This window comes from Hydractinia symbiolongicarpus, chromosome 8 (assembly GCF_029227915.1).
Source record: "Hydractinia symbiolongicarpus strain clone_291-10 chromosome 8, HSymV2.1, whole genome shotgun sequence".
NCBI lineage: Eukaryota > Metazoa > Cnidaria > Hydrozoa > Anthoathecata > Hydractiniidae > Hydractinia > Hydractinia symbiolongicarpus.
The window spans coordinates 28,521,570-28,537,627 of NC_079882.1; the positions used below are offsets into that span (position 1 = coordinate 28,521,570).

Consider the following 16,058-nt stretch of genomic DNA (forward strand, 5'->3'; position numbering starts at 1 on the left):
TTTGCAAATGTGCTAAAAATTCATATCAATTATCCATACATTCAACTTGCCTATTAAAGAAATAATATTATAGATTATGGGACATCTGCTTATAATAAGAACATATTGTTTGCTTTAAAACCATTTTGTCCTTTGGACATCTATAGGATCTTTGAGCATTCATTTACATTATTATTAACATCACATTATCACAGAATTGTCACATTCAGTGCAGCTAAAAATTTTTTGGAATTGAAAAATTAAAGTTCAAGAAACTGCCACTTACAATCTACCTTATAATATCATACATAAAACCTTTAAAAGCATATATATGCTTCTGATTAAAAAATCTAAAAGCTGTCCTAACATCTTGTCAGACTGTTGGCATTGCAATCAAAAATGATGTAATGAGTAATGGCAAGTATTAAATATATGTTATGTTTACAATGAAATTCCAAGAATGATATAATCTGGTCAGAATCTGGTGAATGTGGAACAAATATTTCAACCTGGCCTATCCTGTAAACAATTTGTTTAAGCAGTCTGGTGTGTTAGATATAGTTTTAAATTCTTTGATAATCTTACAAATTTTATTTTTAATAATTCAAAAAGATGACACAAAATCTAAAAAATGTTAGAACAAAAAAAAATCTTTATTCTTCTTAACAATAAATTAGAAGTTTTTTTGCAATAGTAACATATCAAAAAAAGAATATACTTTGTCTCTATTACAATTATTATTTTGGTTAACTAATATATTCAAAAACAGAACTTTTTCATTAAAATACAGGTATTATTTATCTAAAATATATATTATTATACAAATGTCAATGAAATAATAGTAGCCGAGAGGCATATAATTCCTCGTTAAAATTAAAGTGCCAAAAGTTAATACGTCTCAAGCAGTGGGTGATGTAAAGGTTTCAAAAGTTTTTTATCAGCAAAAATTTAACAAATATTCAGTAATAGCCAACAATTTTAAGAATCCAACCACCACAAGTAGCCATCTTTCACTGATCTGTGCAGGTTTCAAATTAAAAAGAGATATGAATTTATGTGCTCGATGTCACAGAAAATAAAAGAACTTGCATAAAAAACTAATATTAAGAAGAATATCTACCTTTACCATATTTACAAATTACTACAGTATTTTATACTATAAGTAGTAAGCTGGATAATAAAAAAGTGGATTTTACTTAAAACTTACTAAAAGTTTCAACGTCTAGCAACATACAAAAATGCTTCAAAAAGATGTCACATTAAAAATTAACACTTTACTGAAAAGGCCTTTAACAGTGGTGTTTTTAAACATAAACTTGCATGAATGAATATTTCTCTTCAAAATTTATTTCTATAATTTTGTACCGCTCATAGCAAACAAATGTCAAAATAATAAAAAGCATTCAAGACAAAAATTGCGTATTCCTAAATGTTATTAATTTTGATCAGTATTTCACATTCACAGATTTCACAGATTATTAAGAAAAAGACTAATTCTAGGACAAAAGGTACTAAAATTTTTGTTTTTGACAAGAAATTTCCTACTTTGGAGATGATCTCCTGATTCTTCCAAATAGAATCTTTGCTGTACTGTTGATACCAATGATATAAGTACAACTATATAAATTTACATAAAAAGAAGGCAAAATCTGCAAAGCAAAAAGCATTACTAGGACATTTGAAATAAAAAATACATTATGCAAGATGTTCCAAATTATCATTGTCTTCTGTACCTGCAAGGTGAGCATGTCTTGTTTCTGCATCATGTCTCTGCAACCTCATTTTCGTTACGACTGTAAAGAAGAATGCAACACAATAAACACCAATCGTTATATAACAAACAATTGGCAGTTTACCTTTATCTACCCATGCGCCAAAAAATAAAATGAACAAAAAACCATAGATATTGCCAAAAATCAATATAATAGCGCTTGAAGTACCCTCGGGAACTGGATAAGTCATTTCAGCAACTTGCTCTATACCAACTGAAAAATACGGTATTCCAAAGAAACCAACAAAGCAATATGCCACAAACAGCCCAAATTCGGAGTTTGAATTCAAAATCAAAAAGGTAAAAACGATCCACGAGATCAATGCAAAAAATACTAAAATGACTGATAACAGCTTATAACACCTGAACTTATCAATAATGACTGCGGAGATCATAACCCCAACTATACCAGCACAATCAGAGGAAAATCCCATCCATCCAATTGCCATTTCAGGAACCTTTGATCTAACCATCTCATTTAAAACAACACAAAAGAAAGAATACATGCCAAAGTATAGTCCATAGCCATGTGTTAAAAGATTAAAGTTTTTGTCTGATGCAAGAATCTTGAGACTTTCCATAAAAGACATCTCCTTCTTTGCATCCTTTTCTTGCATTAAAGCAACAGCATGAGAAGGAGCACATGGAGGTTTTTCTTCAAAAAACACTATCACCAAAATAAAGCTTACTATCAAAAAAACTAATTGTGACAAAAACAGTTGAAACATCCCACTTTTTACATCATCTTTATTTTCAGAGTCTGGAACCATCTGTGAAGGTTGAAGAAAGCCAAGTGCAACACCAAAAATATTCATAAAAATGCCAATACTAGTGGCCTTTGCATGTTCATGCTCAGCAAACCAAACTGTGGACAGTCTAGATGGAATTTGCAATATAGCTCCTACTGATAATGCAGCTAAAATTTGGCCAACCACTATAAAAGCAAAGCCATTTGATTGATAGCCAGCAAAATGAAAGCATGCAGATAAAGCATTTAATCCAGATCCAAGCATCATAGAAACTCTTAGACCAAACGATGACATAAAATATGCTGACGGCAAGGCAATGAAAATATAAATCAGGAGAAAACAGTTGGGAAGCCAATCAATAACTTCTGGTTTCACACCCCAATATTTGCTTGCAACATCATTGATAGCACTCAAAGCAGAAAACATGCATGCGTTAGCAAGAGAATTAACAGAGTAAATGAACAACATGAGCCATCTTCTTTTGAACAATCTTACCACACTCACTGGTGTGCTGTGATTATTGACTGAAGACGATATCAGGTAGTCTGTGTCTGACATGCTTGGTTCTTGTACTAAGCTAAAAATATATATAAAAAAGTAGAAAGATGTAACAGTTCACAATTCATAATTAGTAAATTGATATACATGCTTGTAAAACAATTTAAAAAAAACAAATGTTAAATTTTGTATGGACTACAATTTTAATTTTTTACTTTCGGCAAATATTACAGATAGACTAATCATTATATACAGTCCAAATTGATAATTTATTTTTAAACCTTCTTTCAAACAATAAAAGTTCTCAGCAATTTACATGCATTCTTTGAAATATTTATCCAGAAGTTTGGGTGTCCGTGGCATGAAATATACAGTCACGTTAATAATTATCACTGGATGTGATAATTATTTCTAATATAAAATAGGAGGCTATGGTGATTAGGACCAATATCAGCAAAAACTGGAAGATATCAAACAATGATTTACACTGCATTTTGGTGATTGTTCAAGGAAATTAGCATTTAGAATTGGCTTAGGTTTAATGTAAATTCTGCAGCATATAAGGTTTGAAAAACTTCAGAAATAGATTTTAAAATACTGCATTTAAACAGTCTTTTTGGTTTCCAAAACAAAACAGTTAATATGAACCTCTTTCAATGAATAATGATATAAACGAATGTAAGAATTAAAACTAGTGTTCTGATTGGTTAAAATACTTGACTGTTAAAAAATAATTACAACAGGTATATATAGTTCATTATGTTTCATATAATCTTTTGAGAAAACCTTCCCTTTAGGCAAATTTATTATCGTATATCGCCGAATTACCATCTTACTTGTTAAAGAAATGATCGGAATCAATGAGGTGGGGGTGTTCTGATTCTGTCAATGAAAACTTAGATAGCCACCTTTTGAAACACCTGTACTTCAAAAATTTGGAATCACTATGGGTGAAAGTGTCCCTGAAAAAAACTAAACCTATTTACATGTGTGGGGTTTACATGCCACCTGGAGGTAGTGATTTGCAGAGTACCAAAAACCTGTGCACTCATTTTAAACAGTGTTTTAATAAACTCCCAAAAGAAAAAGAAGTTTTTATCTTGGAAGATTTTACCTGTAACATGCTTTCAAAATATGCTCTTTCCTCCAAAATAAAGGAATTATGCTCCACTCTATTCCTAAAACAACATATTACGGAGCCAACTCGTGTTACTGAAAATAGTAGCACTCTTATAGACTTGACACTTTATAACAGTTCTTGTATTTCTAAAACTGGTGTCATGAATTTAGGAATCAGTGATTACAATTTAGTTTATGTGATCAGAAAATTCAAAAGGCCAAAATTTGAACCTAAAACTATTAAGGTTCATAGCTACAAGAGGTTCAGTGAAGAGGCTTTTCAAAAGGACCTCAGGAATTTAGAATGGTCATATTTTAATAATTATGATGACCTTGATGAAGCATGTGAGAAACTGAATAAAAATGTTAAAACAGTGGCTGACAAACATGCCCTGATGAATTAATAATAGCTATAAAAGAAAGAGACTTATTAAAACGGAAAGCATCAAAAACAAAATCCATCATAGACTGGGAAGCTTTCAAACAAAAAAGGAACCAGGTAAAGGTCTCAAAAATTGACTCCAGTACTATGATGACGTTTTGCAGCACTTTCAAAAGCGGCCAAAACAACTTTGGAAAACACTAAAAAAACTGGTTCCTGGTAAGTCAGGCAATACTACCTCGATAAAACGAGTAGTACAAATCGATGCAAAGACAAAAGAACTAGGGAATCTATTAAACATAAACTACTCCTTTATCGCTTTATAAGAATAAAAAAACATTATTATGCAAGAAACACACTTATAAGAAACACAAGGCTGAATTTTGCACTGTTAACTTAGAATAATTAGAAAAAAAAACTATTTGGTAAATTAAAATTTAAAGGGAACCAGAGGTATCAAATGATGCTGGACTTATATCACTTAAAAAGTTGGTTACTAAGTCTTTTTTAAAATTTGTCAAAGAGCCTTTTTTGTTCTAAGGATATTCACATTAAGGTAGCGGTATTGTAAATTACACCTCTTCTGTATAAAGCCTTTTTTTCAACTTTTCTTTTAAAAAAAACATTATAAAAGTATATATGTACTTGTTAACAAAAGTTTGTTCTACAATATTATAAAAAAAAAAAAATTAAAATGTTGTAACAGAAAAAAATTATAGTTGAAAGTCTTAAAAAGTGGGTGTGGCCAACTGTTAAGGGATTTATCTCAAAAGTTTACAGGTTTACAGAAAAAAAATATGTCCACATGTTCAGCATAGTCTGAATTTAAATTGTGTGTCTCATTTTTTTCTCAACTTTAATCGTTTTGTAAAAAATATACCATAAATCATCTATAAGATCATAAAAATAAAACTCTTTTTTTTCCTTTTTCTTTCAATCACTTTTGCATCCAAATCCGCTGACCAAAAATTAAAATGAGACATGAGAATAGAGATCACAAACACTTGTGAAGCCGAAAACGAAAGTTTCATGACGTCATCTAATGTATTTTTGAGACAGATCCCTTTTAAGAAGAGTAGGCAACCGAAAATTATACGAAAAAATTATTCAGAGATATTCGTTAACGAAGTTTTTTCTTTCGACCTGTGATTGTTTACAAGAAATTGAAAAGAGAGTATTTAATGATTCATTAGTTATTTAAAGTGAACTTGCGGAACTCTTATTCAACATTTTTGTGCATATGAATGCCCCCCGTCATAATAAAACAAAATTAATAATTCTCAAAGCATTTATTTCTAATATGATGATATTTTTTCTCACGTCAGGGGGTTTGAGGGTATAATATGAATATAAATGTTCAAAAACAGGAAATGTAATAATCGAGAAAACGATTTAATTCAACGTTCATTTTTGTTTTGTGAAAATATATGTTACAATAAGAATATAAAAATGCCAAAAGCAAATAAAACACTGCAGAAAAAAAAAACAGGAAGGGAAAGCCAGGCAATGTTTTGTCGTTGGAAGAAGAAGTTGGAAAAAACATAAGAGATGCAGGGTAAGCAGTTTTGATTTGTTCAATAAATAAGCTTCCACCTTGTTTACATTCTTTCAAATAATTCAATTTTTATTTCATCTAGATACAATGGCAGCCTGTTTATTTCTGCACTTAAAGATGCCGTAAATATTAGAAAGAAAAGATCTAAAACACGAAGAAAAATTCGATTTTCTTTTTATTGCTATTGGGCTAGAAACCTCTTGGTAAAAAAAATAATTTGATTACTTGTTACCATTTTTATTATCATCTACAAAAAGATATATATTTCGAAGACATTTTCATGATAACAAAAAGAAACTTATAATAACAAAAAAATGACGAAATGCTATATTATATAATTTAACTTTTTTACAGTACTTTTTGTCTCGCTTATATCTCACACCTTATGCATAAATATTGCATAAGCAGAAAGTTCTCAATGCTGAAGGTCAGATTTTTTCAGTAAACGTGAGTCATAACTCACTTCGTGCATAGAAATATTTGATCGCCAGAACAAAGACATATGGAGTGGAACATTTTGTAATGCTAAATCCTTCAATTTTGAGGAAACATTTTGGAATAAAAATAAGTTCGTTGGAAAGAGCAGTTTTAATAGTAAAATGTTCCTTAAAAAAATGTAAAAAAAAGTAATTATTTACCATACCGCTACCTTAAAAAAATTTTAGATTTAATTATGCTGCATAAATTATAAAGTCATATATTTCAAGTAATAGCAAATTTGACATTTCCTGTCATCAGTAATTTTAAACCTGTTAAGGGATGTGCATTCAAACTTCATTTATGCACAGATTTTATATATAAAGGTGAATTGATAAAAATAATTTTTTATTTGCAAAAATGACACTCGTTTGCTCGTCCCAGGTCTCTTAATTTTTGTGATGAGCCCATTACTTGGGATTAGCACCTTGGTTTGCAATAAAATTTTGTGAGAACAAATATGGTCCAAATTAGCTTAATCAGAAAATTTAACTGCAAACCAAATTGCAGATCCTAAACTATTGAGTCATTAGAAAAAATTAAGGAGGCCCATTCTATAATAATAAATATAGAGAAGTGTTTGCCTCCAGTGTGGAAGATATTGGGTTCAAACCCTGACTGAGTCATGCCAGAGACCATAAAATTGTAAATCGATCCTTTCTGCTAACATCCAACATGAGAATAGGATTGCTATCTTAGGTGGTTGTTTAGCTGAGCGGCTTTTGTGCTTGCATGCCTTCTGTAGCTCAAATGGGAGCTTTAATTGCACCAGGACCCTTATTGATAACAGTTCTAGTAGGAATTGAAGAAAATTAGAAACTGTCAGTCGTTAGATGAAATTGAACATTGTATAAATTTGGATGCAAATATCATTCACGATTGGATGAAGGAATATTGCCTAATTCTTAATCCAAAAAAGTGCAAAACAGAAGTTGTCGTCTTTGCGTCCCGAAAACCACAAGCCTCTGTCAGTATTGTGGTCGATCAAAATGATATAAACCAACCAGGAATACCTTAGGATTCAACTGGATACTCACCTTAACATGAACCATCACCTTAAAAAAATAACTTCATAATAATGCATAACTTCACGCATCAAACTTTTATATAAAATGCGTTACCAAATTTCTCCAAATGTTGCTGAAACCATCTTTAACTCAATGATCCATCCACTGTTCTTCTACTGCTACGACATAATTGGTGGAATGAAAAAAACATGGATTGGAAAATTTTAGTCCTTGCTGAGAAGAGCTAAGCACATCATCAAAACCCGCAAGAATTGGTTAACGTTGATCACTCAAAGAAAATGGGATATTACTGTTGAAAGCAATTACAAATTAGTTAGCCATTCGATTAACACCAGAGGAAATAGATCTAAATTAGTCTTACCTGGCATCAAGACGGAAGCTGGTCAGAAGCTTACGTTTTATCAAGGAGCTTTAATTTTTAATAGTCTCCCCTCTAATATCAGGAAAGAAAAGAGTATGATAAATTTTAAAACGTTTTTGAAACAAAGTGAGTTCTAGGTCTATTACCTTATACTTTGAATCCTAAACTCAAATTTTTTTTTTCTTCTAATTCCCATTTTTGCTAATTTTCTGTTCATAGTCTGCTATTTGATTCTTATTTTCTTTTCTTTCTTTTTTTCTAAAATTCTCACAATTTTATATATATTATTTAAAACAAAAAACAATTTTGGGTCTTTGTTTATTTTGTTTTAACAGGTCACTCGTTGATAACGGTGCAATTATATTATATCATACTGAAGATGTACGCCTGAATAAATATGATTAATAATAGTTCTGATATTTAAATCCCATATAATTTTAGCGATAGCTAGCTACTTAATTTATCAGAAACTAGCCATACCAGGCACTTCTGTCATGTCTCCTGTACTGACCAGCAACTCACAGGACAAGACGACAGGACAACACAACAACAAAACTAAAACCGGTGACAAGATTAACTCGGAACATATTCCGAAATAGTTTATACACAACCTCAACCCCAGTCTTTTTCCGCATGACTTAGGCAAGACCTCAAATTTAGAAAGAAGAAACAAAACAAAAATTAAAAGCGAAGCAACCGTCCAACCTAAGTACTAATAATAATCCTAAAAGGAAAAAAAACAAAGTTTTTCTCAACTAAAGTTTGATGTAAATTGAGAGCGCACTGTAGCTGTAACAAACTGACTGCACAGGTAATCAATTGAAGTTGGAATTCCATTTAACCAATAAGCATCAAAAGTGAGCAACAGTTTAGCCTTGCAAGTGAGAGTAAATTCAGTATTGAGCCTCGGCCAGAATTAAATAAAAGTAGGTTTACTTAAACCAACTTTAATCTAAATTTAACACAATATCAAAGAAATCAACCCAAGCAGGTATTCGACCTAGTCAACTTCGTCCCCCAGAGCATCTTGTATTTTTTTGACATCGGGACGGCAATCTCTGAAGGCGAGGTTGCGAATTAGTCGTTTTCAACATCACGTAGCAGAGCGGAATGACCAAAATAATATTTTTTTATTTTTTATTAGGAAACAAACTAACCAGCTCTATAGATAACTTGCCAATGTTTACAAAAATTAAAAAATGTTTGCTGTCTATTTGCACATGAGCAAGCGTTTCTATAGGTAGAAAATGTATACAACAGACAACAGTAATCAAAGAAATCTATCCAAAAATTTAGAAAAATATATATAACAAGTCGTTAGCCCGTGGAAAAATCCACGGGTTCGCCCGTCCTTTTTATTCCGCATTGCGTGCGTCTTGCTACTCGCACAGCTGAGCTACCATTTTGCGTGACAGACGTATACTTGTATTACTAGTATATTGTTGTAACTACTTGTCGCTCTTGTTTACCCTGATACGACAGTTGTTTTTTCAAAGCTGATACATATGCACCCCTTATTTTCCAAAGCGATGATTAGTCCCAACACCAACCTTGACCCCAGGGCTGGTTCTCTTTTCATAAATCCTGGGGTCGAGGTTGCACCAACACGCGAAGTGCACAATGAAAGGATACTCAGTGCGTTTTATCTGATCACGTGTGCACATTCTACCTCCGTACGCTTCTATGCTAGGTTTAAATCTGGAAGTTACAGCACATTCGATTTTGTTTCTAGTGGATTTTTTCAAGAGCAGCAAACAGTCTATAACTATTAGGATCCGGAAAAAATAACAAAATATTTCCGGTTAAGTTTTTTAAAGAATTATTTTGCACAGTATCATATACAGTGATATACGGCTGAATTTCTTGCAACATTCTACCTCACTATAAATTGGATTATATTTAATCTGTTTTGCATGCACAATTGATACTTTCAAAATCTTTAAAATGCAGTCTGTGAAGCATTTAAAATAAAACTTTATAAATATTTATTTAAAAAAGGAAATAAAAAATCCCAATCAAAAAATAAGATTTTAGGACAAATAACACTTTTTTCAGACGCACGCATAAAAAATGTAAAAGTATATATCATACAACATAAAAAATTTAAAAAAATTAGGCCAACGATTACTTTAAAAATATAATCAAAATTATAGGTTGAAAGATTTAAAGGCATAATCTATAAAATCTGCAAAAACAAAATCTACAGATATATGCATCAGTTCATGTTAATGATGGCAAGTTTTTCTGGAACTCCAAGCCAAAAAACCTTTGGTTTACTGGTTGTAACGTATGAGAATGACTTTTCCTTTAATCATTTCCCAGTACGTCCTTTATTTTTCCAGTTAGGATCTCCATCAAATTTGTCCTTTTTTGACTCTAAAAAATATATAATTGATCAAATAAGCAATTCAAAAATGATGATTAACCAGTCACATGCGGGTAAAACAGACAAAAATCATTTGTCAATAACTATACAATGGGTCTATTCAAAAATGCGTACATACTAATATCGTCACTCTCATACTCCATTGCATGTTCTGCTTTCGATTTACCCCTTTCCCGAGCGTACAGATAACCCCCCCCAAAAAAAAATCAACTTGATTAGATTATTAATTATAAAAGGACAATTGGTAACGGCAGCAGGTCTAAGGTGTTGAAGTTGAAATAACCACGCATTTTTTTGCAGAAAAGATACCTAAATAAATGTAATAATTTCTTAAAGCGTATATAGATATGTAAGCCCTTCGAAGCAAAGGGGAAGGGCCCCTTGTACACTTTTATACGCTTTTAGATTACCTCTCCGCCTCCTTTTTCTTTGAGCATGCTAGCTACATTACTTTTTGTGAACGACCCCATAAACCTTTGTTGCTGCAAAGCTAAATGGGCGCTTGTCATGATGGGTGGGTGATTTCGTGAAGAACGCCAGGAACAACTTTAGAATTTGTGCAGAAAAATCTTGGTTATGATATTCTCCCGGTCGGCAAATATCACGTGATAATTAAGGGTAGCCATTATGATTTGAGGGAAAACGCGCCGTTCCCGCGGTAAGCTCTTTATAATCCAGGTGCAAATTTCTCATAAAATCTTTGTTTACTAACTTTAAAGGCTAGCCATATAAAAATGCCATCTATCAATCTATATAAGCCTGTCATATTGTGTCATTTTGGGTGAGTTATGGCTAATTTTAACTTTACATGGCTTCAAATACTTGTAGTTCTTGTTTAATTAAGGCTTCTTCTGTGAGAGTTTGACCGTGAAAAGTTCGTTTTTTCCCTCAACTGTTCCGCCCGGATTGCGAAAACAGCCTGTTTATAAACAGCACGGCCAGAGTATGTACGCATGGCCCGATTATGTTTTTTTTGCCCTGATTATGTTGTGGCGACCGGATTATGCACGCTGGTCGGCAGACTGTGATTTGCATTTAATTTTTGTGAATGAAACATTCACGAATTATTGTCACAGAATAACGGATTTTGTGCTTTATGTACCCGAGGAAGTTTATTTTATGTTTTAAAAACCTTTTATATCAAATAACTAATTTTAAAGCTGTGAATTTCGTTTGCAAAAGTGGTTTTGACTTTGGAGCTTGAAAAAGTAAAACAAACAAGTTAAAATAAAACATAAGCTTTTCGGTATAAAACCATTGCCGGTGCATAAAATGTTACTATGTTACAATTATTCATTGAGTATATACAAAATAAAAGCATAATCGTCCTAAGAGATCAAACGATATAAAGAGAAAAATAATTAACTGATTATGTGTTGTTTTTTCTCTCCCATATGTTAAACATAATAATTTGTATACTAGCTATTTCCCGTGGAAGAATCCACTGTATTCTCATTTAATTTATGTAGCAGATATATGTCCATCAAAAAACAAACAAAAAAATTAAAGGTGTCCAACAACTGCAGCATATATGTGACATTTAAAATCTAAATCTACTAAAATTACTTACTCTGACCATCTGACAAATGCGTAAATTATTCGGAAAGAAGTTTTCAAAAGCATTTCAACATACATCTCACCCATAAAATTTAAATCACTCAAAACGTCACATATATACAAAAAAAGCTGATCAATGTCAAACAATCTCTCTCGTTGTATATGTTAAAATCAGTTAGTTTATTGCAAACCCTGCCAAAGGTTGACACAAAATGTGAAAAGTAAACAATAAATTGTTCCTAAGTAGAAATTTTTATCTAAGGTGTTGCAAGGATAAATTATAATGCAATAAAACGTTTTTTGATATATTGCATACGGTCCTTCCTCACTAAACTTTAGACATTAAATTTTAATTTCAACAAAAAAAAAACGGTGTTCAAACCTAAAATTAATAAAGTCCTTTTAGCAACTTGCATGCTGTTTTACCATCAATAGAGTAAACAAAATTTCAAATCTTACATAGTATTCTGTTACAAATGTTTTCAAAAAATATATATAAAAGTCATATATAAGAGTCATCAGCAATCAATCTATAAGGTCATTTTATGTCAATTTTTGCACCAAATTTAAAACACAAAATACAAATTCTAAATAATACTAAAATCTCTTATTTTGGTCCTTCGCATACCGACGGTCTCCCACAAAAGTTTAATCAAAATGTAAAAAATGAGAGGTAACGACAAAATCAAAGTTTGCAAAATTTAATTATTCCGCTACATATATCTACTGCATATGCCCTTTAAAACAATATTTTAATCCAAAATGCCAAAGAAAAACAGTTTGCAACAAAAATCAGTTATTTCGATGATACTGCATACACTCTTTCATAAGATGAGGTACGTCTATTTCATACCATTCTGTCCCAAATAATTTATAAAATATAAAAATGGAGTGGTAAAACAAAAATTTGCAAAATTCCATTTTTTTATATGCATATATATATATTGTATATATATTATATGCCTTCTACAACAATAAAGTTAATTCAAAATGTCAAAAAGAAGAAAAAAATAGCTTACAAAGAGTATAAAATTAAAATCAACAAAGTATAGCATTACAAAATGTTTAAGCCTCTAATACATTGGAGCACAACTGATCAAAGAGTGAATTAATAGTTATTTAAAATTTGTTTTGATTTTCCCAACCACACATTGTTCTTGGAAGTTTTATTCTATAAGTGAGAAATAATATAAAAGTGTTGTTCATAAACCTGCCTGCCCCGATTATGTTTCTTTTATAAGTGCCAAAAAATATTTTTTAAATTGTGGTAAGTAATAAGCAGGCCTGTCCTGATTATATTGCCTGATTATGTATTTTCTGCCCTGTTCTTAACCGGGGCAAGCCGCCGTACATGATCAGGGCAGCGCTTATTATCCGGGCAGAAGAGTACCACGTGACATTCCGACCAGGAGAATAAAAACTGCAAACGTAAATACGCACTTCTATCTACACACAAAGAATGACAATCTTTAAGTGGACTCGCTGCGTATGTGTGTAACTATGTTGCAGTTTATATTTTATTAATTTTTTTTTGTGTACATTTTCTGAAGTTTAGCCAATTGGACGTTTGGAAGAATGCGAGTGCTCTCACATTCCCAGATACAGATACAGACACAGAAAATCTTTTCTGGGAATGAAAGTTTACAAAAATTAAACTGAATAATTAGAAGGAAGTATTAATAAACTATCACAACCAGCAGGGGACCTCTCAAAATAGCCCGGAGGCCAGTTAAAAGATGCGAGTAGGACCCTGTAAAATCTCTGAACTAGTTCTGGGTTGCATGCAAAAAATTATACAAACTTCAATACCGTCTTAAAAAAGAAGAAGAAGAAGAAGAAGAAAAAGAAGAGTGGGAAGAAGAAGAAGAAGACAAATAGCTGGAGTTGATACTTAGGTTAAATGTATTGTTCAAGAAAATAGTTTTTAAGATTAATTTTAAATACATTAAAAGATTGCGAGTTTCGAATTTGAACAGGAAGGCTGTTCCGGAGAACTGGACCAGAAACCCTAAACATATTGCCACCATAGTTTAATGCTTGTGTTGTAGTTGTGAATAAAATGAGTTGGTGTAAACCATTCTAAAAAATTGATAGGTGTTTCTTGTGATTGAGTACGGTAGATAAAATTAGCAAAATGCAGTTTGAATACATCTTTAACTTTCAAAATGCGTAGTTCTTTAAAAAGCGGATTGGAGGTAATGGCCCAGATGTGATGGGGTAGTGGTCATTATATGTTAACATCCTACCGCCTTTTTTGTAGAGTGAGAATCTGTCTAAGGACAGAATCACAAGCTGACCCCCAGACTTGAATGCGATAAACAATGTGAGAATAAATTAGACTATTATTTATGTTCACAAATGGTCTTAGTTGATACATTAGACCTATGCTTCGACTAATTTTTTTAGACAGTACTGAGATATGTTGTCTCCAGTTTAAATGTTGATCAACATAAACGCCAAGGTATTTAATACAATCACTTTGAGTGATTGCACAATTATTAAGTTTTGAGTAACATAGTGATTGAGAGTTTTGTTGTTGCTGTGAAAGATAACAAAGTTGGTTTTACTTAGATTTAGAGCTAAACGATTGATATTTAACCATAGGGTTAATTGTTTGAGCTCTTGGTTGATACAGTTTTCAAGCTTGAGAAGACTATCAGATTCAAAATAGATGTTCGTGTCATCCGCTAAAAGAAAAAATAACAGTTTAGATGAAATGTTAGGCAGATCATAGATGTAAAGTAAGAAGAAAAGTGGGCCAAGTAGAGACCCAAGTACAGCCCCAATTTCAAACTTACACATTCTTATTGAAGAAGAACTACTTCCTTCATCACTAGCATACTGCCTGGCAGTGAGCGGGATTCGATTCACGGTACCCAGAACTGGAAGCCGCAGACGAACCCCACTACACTACGTGGCGTCAATATGTTAGTGATGAACTCAGATAGTTTATCCGGACGGATAAATATTCACCTATATTTACACATTCTTTTTACATAGCTGAATTTCAGGGGTGACTACTTTACAGGACTTTACAGAACTTCACATAAAGAAAAACAATTAAAATACTGCAGCTACTTACATTACATAGACATATAGCTAGGCCACCATCAAAAATATGTTGTGTTCGCGTCCTGAAGACCCCGCAAAAATGAGTCGGTCGGGCGGTCGGGTGTATTTTTTCCAGGGTTTTTTAGATCGGAGCAAGCAAATTCGTTCCCAGGGCCAAGACAGTATAGCGCCCACGGTAGTTCACGGGCGGACATTCAGTCTGCGCATGCGCTAATTTTGTTTACATTTTTAAAAAAAATCAAAATGGCGACCAGTCGCGTGTTTGTTATGTTTTTTCACGCCTTATTGAATTTGATCAATAAGCAAATTAAATTCACGTGAAGAATTGCTGACTCAGGTTTTTGAGCACGCCGTGGAACATTCTTTTGAAGAAACGTGAGCGAGAAGGTCGAATGTCTTGAGAAAGATAGATTCTCAGGTCGAAAAATGTGCAATCAAATTTCGCGAAATTTTCAATTCCTGGATTAAATAGCTTAAAATCAAACCTCGGCCGGTTATGTCGGCATTCAACTGGGTTTTGTTGGGCAGTTAAAAGGCTAAGGGAACCAATGTAAGTTACCTTGATTGATGGCCACTTTTTTTGTTAAGTCTATGAATAGTCAAAGTTGAGCATTTATAAAGACGTCATTTTGTACCTGTGTTCAGGTATTTACACTGCACTATACTGGGTTCTTACTGGTGGTATATGTTTTTATCTAAATAACAACTATAGCTAGCTAAAGGTTGAAAAGCTGGATAAAGGCTTTAGGATGTTCTTATATAGCTATCTGCACTGCACTGTTACTACATCTCGTCAAATTTGTAGCCGAGTAGCTATCCTATTACATTTTTACATCTGCACTCTGGCAATTTTTACTCTATGAAAACTTTAATAATTATAAACTAGTAGCTAGGTATCTGCTATCTAATACGTCTGATATCCAACAAATAATTTATTCCTGGACAATTTTCCTTCTTTTAATCACGGGCCTTATTCCCTGTACTTCAGGATGGATGCGCAAGTGATGTTCCTTCATCATTGAAAGTAACCTTTTGCTGTCTGGCTTCATCATGCAATAGGTACGTCGAAGATTGTTGAACTCAGCATGAATACTTTCACCACCCTGCTCGCTATATAGGCCAAG

At 32.4% G+C, this 16,058-nt stretch overlaps 2 protein-coding genes across 2 annotated transcripts in view; both read right to left on the reverse strand.

The window, feature by feature from the left end:
* The window catches only part of LOC130655072 (uncharacterized), a 94,744-nt gene that overhangs the window by 2,125 nt on the left and 76,561 nt on the right, over positions 1 to 16,058 (reverse strand). The window lies entirely within an intron of this gene.
* On the reverse strand, positions 1,533 to 3,100 carry LOC130655065 (feline leukemia virus subgroup C receptor-related protein 2-like). The gene has a single exon (XM_057457765.1). It carries the CDS (start codon positions 3,055 to 3,057, stop codon positions 1,675 to 1,677), a length of 1,383 nt encoding a protein of 460 aa, XP_057313748.1. The 5' UTR covers positions 3,058 to 3,100; the 3' UTR covers positions 1,533 to 1,674.

Coding starts and splice junctions, on each gene's coding strand:
- LOC130655065 (XM_057457765.1), bottom strand. CDS start 3,057: ATGTCAGACACAGACTACCTGATATCGTCTTCAGTCAATAATCACAGC.